The sequence below is a fragment of the Anoplopoma fimbria genome, chromosome 22, assembly GCF_027596085.1.
Source record: "Anoplopoma fimbria isolate UVic2021 breed Golden Eagle Sablefish chromosome 22, Afim_UVic_2022, whole genome shotgun sequence".
NCBI classification, from domain to species: Eukaryota; Metazoa; Chordata; class Actinopteri; order Perciformes; family Anoplopomatidae; genus Anoplopoma; species Anoplopoma fimbria.
Genome location: NC_072470.1, coordinates 9,300,922 through 9,311,557, shown reverse-complemented (window position 1 = coordinate 9,311,557; position 10,636 = coordinate 9,300,922). Strand labels below are relative to the sequence as shown.

General features: G+C 39.2%; 1 protein-coding gene across 1 annotated transcript; it reads left to right on the top strand.

Annotated features, from left to right (window-relative positions):
• Nucleotides 1-4,516: 4,516 nt before the first annotated feature.
• On the top strand, nt 4,517-10,287 carry LOC129111696 (actin-related protein 3). The gene is made up of 12 exons (XM_054623760.1): nt 4,517-4,698; nt 5,102-5,157; nt 6,031-6,155; nt 6,248-6,358; nt 6,548-6,643; nt 7,031-7,138; nt 7,218-7,361; nt 8,000-8,173; nt 8,301-8,393; nt 8,492-8,617; nt 8,849-8,932; nt 9,242-10,287. Exons 1-12 carry the CDS (start codon nt 4,655-4,657, stop codon nt 9,335-9,337), a joined length of 1,257 nt encoding a protein of 418 aa, XP_054479735.1. The 5' UTR covers nt 4,517-4,654; the 3' UTR covers nt 9,338-10,287.
• Nucleotides 10,288-10,636: the final 349 nt, after the last annotated feature.

Genomic DNA, 10,636 nt, shown 5'->3' with positions numbered 1-10,636 from the left:
ATTAACATTTTACTACTTGGAATATGTGAGATGCTGAGATGGATTTGGAAAAGCTATTTGTGTTATTGCTTTTTAATCCTCCCTCAAAAGCTGATTCTATCACACTAGAGGCTGATTAGATGTATTAATTAGACTTTAATGTTCCATGTTTTGAGATATTGAATAGTCTAAGAGCTAAACTTGGAGACACCTGGTACAATGAGTTGTACAATTTATATCATATAGACATAAGAACAAGCTAAAAGCACAAATATATTCTCACTAGAGAAATGCTTTAGGCTCCATACAAATTATTTATTTGCCTTTTATGAAGTTTTATTTGGCTGCCATCATTCTTTTTTTTCTTTTTTCCAATCTGTACAGTATCATATTTAGTTGGAGACATCAATAAGGCAGTCTTCAAACTGTGTATTGATGCTAAACATGATGATTTTAATGGTCTTAAGCCAAGACAGAATGTTGTATATTGACAAATATTATAAGACTTATTTCAGAGCCTCATTTGACGGAACAGAAATACGATTTCAGAAAGAGATGCACCATCCGATAAATATTCATGGCAGTTTGTTTGACTGGTCTTCTGTGAAGAGTTACACTGTATTCTGCTAATATGTGATGTAAATAAATGTTGCAGAAAAACTGACCCGTCGCGTTTCTAGATGGCATGTTTTCAGTCAGCAGCAAAAAGCCCCATACATCATGTTTGACTGTTACAGTGATTGTCTAAGGAGGTTCCAGTAACGAATAAAGTCATATAGTACTGAATAGAAGTTGTTGGTTTCCAGGGGAACTGGAAACGTCTGAGAAAAAATAATTTCTATGTTATCCTAGCAAGTATCCCAATGTTTCCTTAATAAGTACCAAATCTTATAATAGTTCATTTTTAAGAAACTAAAGGGAGCAATAGGAGCTGTAAACTCTACAAAATACTCCAAATAATGCAGCCATCTTTTGATTAAGTTGAATATTGCAACGTTACCACCTTTTCCTTCATGATTAAACCGAGAAAAAGCAGCATATGTATCAGGTGGAGCACTGTTTAAATCATTTTACACATTATTTGACTTACTTAGCATTTTACCTGCAACATCCTCCACATGCAGCCTTTTCAACATTAGGAATCACCAAAGATATAATGCATCAATTTTGGGCATTTTCGAGAGAGAGGGTGACTTTATTTGACTCTGGTAAAATGAAATCCAGCACTGCTGGTGGTTCCTGGGAGGGTATTTGGGCCTAAATGTTCTCCGTGACTTTAACCTTCACACAGCCGTGGAACGGGTGTTTTATTAAATTCGCTACATTTCAGTATGCTACTGAATGAATCATCTATTGATTATATTGTGCACTGTGCAACCTCCGTCGTTTCCAAATGAGTATGCATATATGACAGCCTTTCTTACTGTGCATGCTTGCCTCTACCTGTTTGCAATGTTAATTACTAAAATACCGTCATTGCACATCCTGCACCGAAACAGATAAAAGCCTTATGTGAAACAGAAGATTAAGGTTTGGTCAGAATGAGCAGTGAATACAGATCAGACATAATCCACTCTGTATTACACCCCTCTTACAACGGCTGCTTTTTTCTAGCAGTAGAAATCCAGGTAATTCTGCAAAGATGAGATATGAGAGATGTGCAGAGGCTTCAGGCAATGTATTGTGATATCGAACTATTCAAGATCTGTCAGCTCCTAAACTGGTAAATTGAAACTGGAATTATATCTCGCTATTTTAAAGACGGAGACAGAAACTTGATAGTCCAGCTGTGACTGTGATGAGTGTCAGCGATGATCGACTTGTAAGAGTCATAAAGATGCTACCATGTGACCATTTACAATGATTTCCCTAACAATGCAGCAGTGCATTGTTAAAAAACACAATAGAGCAGCTCCCACTGGAAAAATCCTGCAGTCCACCATAAAATTTACTCTGCAGAGAGACGAGAAATATGTTTGGACCAGAGCTACGAACACAGATGACTTTAGTGTTTTTAAATGACTGAGTTAATCCTCAATTGTGTCAATTACAGTTTAAACTTTAAGGTCTATTTCCAGCAAAGGCATCCTGCAGTGTGAGGGCGCGCCTGTATGACAGAGCATCATTAAGCGATGGAGGAGGAAGAGAGGAGGAGGAAGGAGTCAGGACTGACCATCACAAAGGGGAAGTGTCGACTGCAGATCTCCCAGGATTAAGAAGCAGCAAAAACAGGGGATTATTAAAAATAATAAGGCCCACCTCGGCCTTCTCTGCTCTAATGACATGTGAGCATCCACATCCACATAAGGGCTCTGGCTGTGGAAATACTTCAGTTGATGAGGGACCTCGACTCGTCTACTTTGTTTACTGTGTAGGCCATGAGTATTGGAAATGAGGGGGTAATGATCTATTGTGGTGTGGGCGGTTACAGAGCGCCGGACTAACGAATCAAAAACCCTCCAGAGATTCAATTACCCTCAGTTCAGATATATAGATGGTGTTCATTCTATATAGTTATACCGAACCAGAGATCATTTAAATGCATCTAATCTCATTTATTTCCATTAGATGTTATGATTATCTGGCTTATTTCGCTTTTGATTGAATGGCTGAATTAATATAAATTCTATTAAACTTCAAGTTCCATTAAACATATTGCATTGGATGTGAGGAAAAGTGGTTGGGCTTCAACAATCTTCCTAAATGTGATGACTTAGCAGATATACTGAAACAAGAAACTACTTCACAAGACTTTAACTCCAATCCACTTTAGTGCAGCATCACAGATATTCATTCCAGTAAGTATAAGGCCAATAAAAGAAAAGTAAACACAATTAAATACCGCCCCAAAGTTGCAGCGGTGCAAAGGGGAAATGAATCAGTAAAGTTAACAAGCATCAGACTAGTGTTAAATACATTACACCTCTCTTGAAACAGTTTATTTTGTATGTTATTACGGTAAGTGGCTCAGTGGTCTCTGTTGTTCTGAGAGCACTGGTGCCCTCTAGTATTCAAAACAGTGACACACAGGGATGTAACATTTGCAGAAACTAGCAGCTGATTATATAATGACGGAAAGACTGTGAATGTTTTTACAGTCTCTTAATTATATTTTATTATTTTTAACCTATTTTTCTGTTGCTTTATCTCTCAATTTCATATTTAATTTGCTTTAATTCCTCCAAGTGAAGCCTGAATAAAGTTCAGATAAGTGCCAGATAAGACCAATAGTGTTTACAATCATTATAAAATGATGGTACTGCTCAATTCAACTAAATAGAGAGGGTAAAAGACATGACTTGTGTTGTGTACAATTCGTCTCACTGATACAAAAGGAAAGTCCTTCTTTGATAGCGGCCTCCAAGCGGATATTTTGCTCCAGCTCTGACGATGCTGAAACAAATTGTTTCTCCTACAGTTCTTGATAGAGAGTTTCCATCAAGTGGCCCGGCTCCACAGCGAGGACTGTTTCTATCAGGAGCAGCAGAGCCGAGGGACCGTGGTAAAGAGACTCTTGTGTGAGTGATGAGTCCGCCTGAAGACAAAGGGGCCAATGTTCTCAGGCCCTGGGATTGCTCTTAATGTGGTAAGGCGCTCTGAAGCCACAATCGAGCCCTAAAGCTCCTTTATGCTCATATATCGTCTTTATCAGTGGCCTTCCATGCACTCATGGAGGATGAGGACCATTTGGTCTGGCCTTTGATGACACCTAAATCACGGATATCATCTGGTGGAGTCAGCAGGGCGAGATGAGGTTGGTAACTATATTTTTTTCAATGGAAAATCACTGTAAAAAAACTGAAAAAAATTACAGACCTGCTTGCAGCATTCCTTTTAACATTGTAAACTTAAAAAAAGTTATTTATGTTATTTTTTCTAGTCTCAGTATGCATATAATATGTATTTTAAGCATTTTATTACTTATATTTCATGTTTCTTTATCTGATTATTCCATGCTTTATATGTTTTATTTTACCACGTAGTTTTAGCACAGCCTTTAAAGTATGCCACCCTGCATTTGACTGCAAATAATAAAATAAGTCTTCAGCCTTCCAAGCTTTGAGTCTTCCTGAAACACAACACAAAAACACATCAGAACTTTAAGACATGCTACTAAACATTGTAGCCCTTATTTAACAGTGATATATTTTCTTATACAGTACCAGTCAAAAGTTTGGACACGCCTTCTCATTCAACTACTTTGAAGAATCTAAAATATAAAACATATTCTGGTTTGTTGAGCATTTCTTTGTTTACCACATAATTCCATATGTGTTCCTTCATAGTTTGGATAGTCTTCAATATTAATCTACAATGTAGAAAAAAATAAAAAAAAAAATAAAGGAAAACCATTGAATGAGAAGGTGTGTCCAAACTTTTGACTGGTACTGTATATCTTATTTTTAACATTTAATCCGAAAAACAAACAACAAAACATTTAAATCAATACTCGGCTGCAATGACAGTCCCCGTCCGCTAGGGGTCAGTGGTGTCCGTTCCAAGCTGCTGACTCCGCACTAGAAGAAATCTCCCCAAACCCGGAAGCGTTCTTGCGTCGGCCGTGACTGCTATTCATTCAGGCTGCTGCGATTGAAACCATCACTCCCTACAGATATCCGTTCATATCGGGGCCGCCTGGTGTGTTTTCTTGTCGGTAGATTAAAGGAGAGCGAGCATGGCTGGTCGGCTACCGGCTTGTGTTGTCGACTGCGGCACGGGGTAAGTGAAAAAACAACCAGATGCTAGTTAGCATTAGCATGGCTTCCATTGACCACACAGGCTGTCAAACTTCCAGCTAACGCCCCGTCTAGCTGGTTAGCCTGAAAGATGATAACCTTAATGAACCACATATGTTAGAGTGTTTGTGCATAGGTGGTGTTTCATATGAGACTTAAAGCTGCATATAAGCACCACAAAATGACCGACTGTTTTGTTTTACATGCTGCTTTTATCAAGGCTGTTGCAATTGGCTGCAGCTAGCTACCGATGCTAATGCTACTTCCTGCACAGTCCTACCTGCAGGGAGCCCAGTGTCCTGATTTTTTTTTGGGTGTTACTCAATGTTACACATTAACCATAAGGATGCAACTGTAACTGAACCCTTTGTTCTCTTTTTGTGCAGGTACACAAAGCTTGGTTATGCAGGAAACACAGAACCACAGTTCATCATCCCTTCATGTGAGTGAATGGGGGAAATAAATGCACAAAACATGAATTTGTTTTCATCAAATGATGGTTGTTTTACCTGGAGCTTAACATAAATCAAGTTTAAGTATATTAAAGTGTAATACAAATTCATTTTTCATGACTAATAATACAATTATTCAAATGTTTCCATACAGTTAGTGAGTGAAATCATATTAAGAGGTTTTTTTAATGTTGTGAACCATATTTTTTATTTCTAAACTCAGGCAACAAAGTAATAATTAAATGAGGAACCTTGCAACAAGATGACAGTTACAGGTTGACTTCCTTTACTACAGTCCAATGAGATAGACACCAGTTAGAAAAACACAGATTGTGAAAAGCTGTTTGTGAAGCAAAAGAGATTTATATGTGCACAGTTATGTTAAGCTTTGTTGCCATTTGATATGAAAAAAAAGTAGTATGTTTATTGGTTTACCTGAAGTGAAGAAAAGCTTTGTTTTTTTTATGAGAATTTGGGGACATTGTGGGGGGGGGGCTACACTTTTCAGTAAGATGTCCTTAATTTCAGAGATGTGTATTGTAAATACTCACACAATATACTGTATATCAGTCCACAGCTGAAAATAGTCCCTAATGGACTATTTATTCCTGCTAAAAACTACAGTACCAAGCTGTTTTAGGAAATTACCTAGCTTATAAAAAAACGGACCAAGACATTTGTGACCTGCTTTTAAAGGTTAACATCTTAACGTTCTTGGGTTTGAATGTCTCAGAAAGAGTAGGGAAGTCAGAAAGCACAGAGAGATGAACAAACGTATAGTCAGTTTTGGCCTTCTCTTGGGAAACTGTTGACAATAAGAAAATCTATTGAGATCATCACATGTTTTGTTTTATCATCTTTAGGTATTGCAATCAAAGAATCAGCCAAGGTGGGAGACCAGGCCCAGCGCAGGATGATGAAGGGTGTTGATGACCTGGATTTCTTCATCGGGGATGAAGCCATAGACAAACCATCATATGCAACAAAGGTAGACCGGACGGTTTAACAGAGCTAGAAAGGGACTTTATCTTGTGAAGCAGTCTGATTTAAGAGGCTGACATTTTCCTTCTTCATTTCCAGTGGCCCATCCGTCACGGGATAGTGGAGGACTGGGACCTTATGGAGAGATTTATGGAGCAGATCATCTTCAAGTATCTGCGGGCAGAACCTGAAGACCATTACTTTCTTTTGGTAAGACCAGAGCTGGGTACATTATTAAGAGATACAACCTCAAATGCAATTTTAAAACATTAAATTAAGTCTTTTTTTATTTTAATTGAAATGTCTCTTAGTTTTTTTTTCTCTATAAAACAAGATGTAGAATAGGGGCTTAAAGTCATTCTGTATTCACATCAGTTGTCTGTGTTTCTCTCTCTCCAGACAGAGCCTCCTCTCAACACACCAGAAAACAGAGAGTACACAGCAGAGATCATGTTTGAGTCGTTCAATGTCCCGGGTCTCTACATTGCTGTTCAGGTACGTTTCTAAAACATTCCAGCACCTGAAATGAACCCATTGCCAAACAGCCAATCAGTATTTATTTCCTCTTAAATCTACCAGCCAAACTCAAGGAGAAAAGACCTTTTGGCACATTTGAAACCAGACTTGTGGGCTGAAAATAGAACAAGATTTGACTCTTATACTCAGAATGTAATCTGATGCAGAGATTAAATGAGGAAATGCTGATTTTCACTTCTTCTTTTTAGGTTTCACAGTCTGTTTTATGTGTTTCACTTGGTGTGAATCCTGCACAATGTCGTCATTCAGTGTTTCTGAAATTTCTTGCCACAATGTTAACTGACCTTTTCTACGGGGCAGGATAATTGTTACTTATTTTATTAAAAATGGCTCTTTCTGCATCAGGCTGTCCTGGCGCTGGCTGCCTCCTGGACATCCAGACAGGTGGGAGAGCGGACGCTGACAGGGACTGTGATCGACAGCGGAGACGGAGTCACTCACGTCATCCCAGTGGTGAGTCTCGCTTTTACAGGATTACCTTTTTGCTCCTTTTTCGTTCTCGACCCTAAACTATTTCATGTTTGTATTCCAGGCTGAAGGCTACGTCATCGGCAGCTGCATCAAGCACATCCCCATCGCTGGTCGAGACATCACCTACTTCACCCAACAGCTGCTGAGGGAACGAGAGGTGGGGATACCTCCGGAGCAGTCCCTGGAGACGGCCAAAGCTGTCAAGGTCAGTGGTGGAAACGTTTTAGAAACATAAAAGCTGGTTGAGCTAATATATAACAACCCAGACAGTATTTGATGATTTATGAAAAGTGGCAAAACAGGAAGAACTTCTTATTTTGCCAAGTGTGGCTCATTGTTTTTAACTCTTAAAATGGTACTCCACCCAAGATCGTCTTGTTTCAAACACAGTGGAGAAATGAGAAAAATGAGAAATGAGAAATGTGTGTTGCAAAAATGACAAATGTGAATTTGCCACTAAACCCTCACCTGCTGCAGCTCTGTATAAATGAGAAAACATCAAACTGGGGTTGATTTGAAGTCAGTTTAAGGTTGTTATGTTCTTGCATTTTTAGTCTTGTTCTGTTTCTTTACTGAAACCTGCCAAAAAATAGGCCCCATAACAGGAAGTGATACCCTCATCAGATGGTTGTTAGTGCTGTGGTGTCCATGTTATGCACTTCTCTGTCTGACCACTAGATGTCAGTGCAGCTGCAGAACATATCACTCGCTGCAAGTTTTAAATAGAAAGATGTTTCACCAGCGTTTTAACATACAACATTTGGTTTTGTTGTCTTGTTGCATTCCCACACATTACTATATGCATTCACTAAAAGCTGCACTGCATTCTTTTTGTTTTTTTAGGAGCGGTTTAGCTACGTTTGCCCTGACCTTGTGAAGGAGTTTAACAAGTACGACACAGACGCCTCCAAGTGGATCAAACAGTACACGGGCATCAACTCCATCTCCAAGAAGGAGTTCACCATCGATGTTGGCTACGAGCGCTTCCTGGGACCGGAGATCTTCTTCCACCCGGAGGTAAATTCATCACGATAGTTTAGTCGCAGTGTATACATGTTTGTTTGTTTCTTTCAATATTTCCAGCCAGCTGATGAGACAATCATCAGATTTTTGATTGACCGGTTTGTTCTTCCGTCTCGTCCAGTTTGCTAACCCAGAGTTCACCCAGCCGATCTCAGAGGTGGTGGATGAAGTCATCCAGAACTGCCCCATCGACACCAGACGTCCGCTCTACAAGGTAGATAAACACAAGCCTCTAAAGCAGCTACACTCCCTCTAACAATAAGTCTGTGTGTCTGTTTATTTATCAACGTCTTCCTCCTCTTTGTGTCGCAGAACATTGTGCTCTCCGGAGGCTCCACCATGTTCAGGGACTTTGGCAGACGCATGCAGAGGGACCTCAAGAGGACTGTGGACGCACGGCTGAAAATGAGCGAAGAGCTGAGCGGCGGCAAGTTGAAGGTGAGGATGAAGATAGCCTCATAAAAAAGACCTTTGTTATTCACCATCTTATAAACATGATTAGTATTTAGTAACTAAATCAAGTACATAGTTTAGTCTATACCAAAAACAAGAAGGCACCTGAATGATACAAAATGTTGACACTTCTTCTTCCGAAAAGTTTACAGCAAGTGTTGTTTTTTGTTTCAATATTGACGGAGTTATCCTCTTTTTTTTTTTTTTTTTTTGTAGCCAAAGCCCATCGATGTTCAAGTCATCACTCATCACATGCAGAGGTACGCTGTCTGGTTCGGAGGATCAATGCTGGCATCTACTGTGAGTATAAAAACACTTTTTTCGACTTCTCTAACAACACATAATCATCCCTGCTGCAGCTTTTTATATATATTTTTGACATCAACAAATATTTGTAAATAGAAACTGAATGTTAGAATGTTCACAGCAAGAAGCTAAAGTTTTTATCAAATGCACCAGAATCTGGTAAACTTTTGTCAGTTTTCTGTTGACTTAACACATCACACACACACACACACACACACACACACACACACACACGCGCATATTGTCTTTATCTATGACGTGTAAAGGGAAATGACACTAACAGGATCATTTCTGTTTCGGCAGCCCGAGTTTTACCAAGTGTGCCACACCAAGAAAGACTACGAGGAGATCGGGCCGAGCATCTGCCGCCACAACCCCGTGTTCGGAGTCATGTCTTAGGCGTCGGAGCGGCGCATTCAGCGGAGGCCGAGGAAAAAAACGGGAAGAAAGCACCGCAAGACCTCACGTGCTGTGGAAGTCCCATGAGCCTTTGCACGGATGCTCCGACAGACCCGTACGTTCGGATTAAAGCGACAGCGGACCAAACAAACTGCCAAAATAGCGGCAATATCCTCGCAAATTAGAGGAAAGAGGTGACTCAGCCCAAAGGATCCTCAAATATAATGTTTACTGCAAGTAGGTTAATAATAGGTGATAAATCTTTAATTTCTGCGTGCCTCGTATATGTACTTATAATATCCTCACAGGGTTGTAATATGTAATTAATCAACATGAGTCCTGTATAGATGCACTTCTCTGTGTATATGGGTTGGGGTTCTTGCTAAATGTTATATACTGTTTCAAGAAGCAGGACATGCTTTGCTTGTTTTACACAAACTTCAGTGAATAAAACACCTTTTTGTTCATCAAATGGGTGAAAACATACAAAAAAAACTCAATCAGTACAAACGCACCATTCCTCATTTTCTTTTCTTTCATTGTGTCTCTTTTTTTGGAAAATGTCCCTCAGTACCTGGAGGAAATATTTATTTGAATCTAGATTATTAAGACAAGTCAGGCATTTAATATAATATTATTATCTATTCAAATAGTTTCCACCAGGTTTCACTGAAGTCTTCTTTCTCTTGCAGCGTTGTGACAAATCGTCACCGCTTTCCTTTGACCTTTTTTTATTTTTATTTGTATTAATCATCTTTCGACCAACCTGTCTTTGAAAAAAAAAGAAAAGTCGTATTAATATATGAACTTGCAGTTTGAATGACTGTTGTTGGACCATCACTGTTGCCTAGATCTCAGTTCTACTGGATAGCCTTGTACTGTACCAAATCTGGATTTCAAATGCCGGCATTTCCAAATAAATGCCAAGGAGATATTTCTACAGTTGTGATTTGTGTTTTTCAGGCTGTACTCTTTTAAGAACTACATGTTTATCTTTGGGTTGCATTTATTCTCAACAATACACCGCTATATTTCCCTGAGGGTAAAGCCCCCTGTAACTGTATCCCTTCAGACATGATGCAAGAGTTTCTTTTCATTGAACCACTTAATGTATGGAGGAGGAAGCAGTGTCCAGAGGTTTGTTGGTCTTGGTGTTCACTTATTTCTTACAGCAGTAGAATAATGGACTGATGGGTTTAGCAGCCATTTAGTGAAAGAAGGTTTATTCTATGAATTTGAACATGAAATGCTGTAAAACGCAAAAAAAATTACAGATTTATATTCATGGGAAAGTCTGGA

Excerpts from the sequence above, each read along its gene's own strand:
- LOC129111696 (XM_054623760.1), top strand. The coding sequence starts at position 4,655 with ATGGCTGGTCGGCTACCGGCTTGTGTTGTCGACTGCGGCACGGG. Across the intron at positions 6,156-6,247 it reads AACCATCATATGCAACAAAG|TGGCCCATCCGTCACGGGAT; the intron begins GTAGACCGGACG and ends CTTCATTTCCAG. Across the intron at positions 8,394-8,491 it reads CCAGACGTCCGCTCTACAAG|AACATTGTGCTCTCCGGAGG; the intron begins GTAGATAAACAC and ends TTTGTGTCGCAG.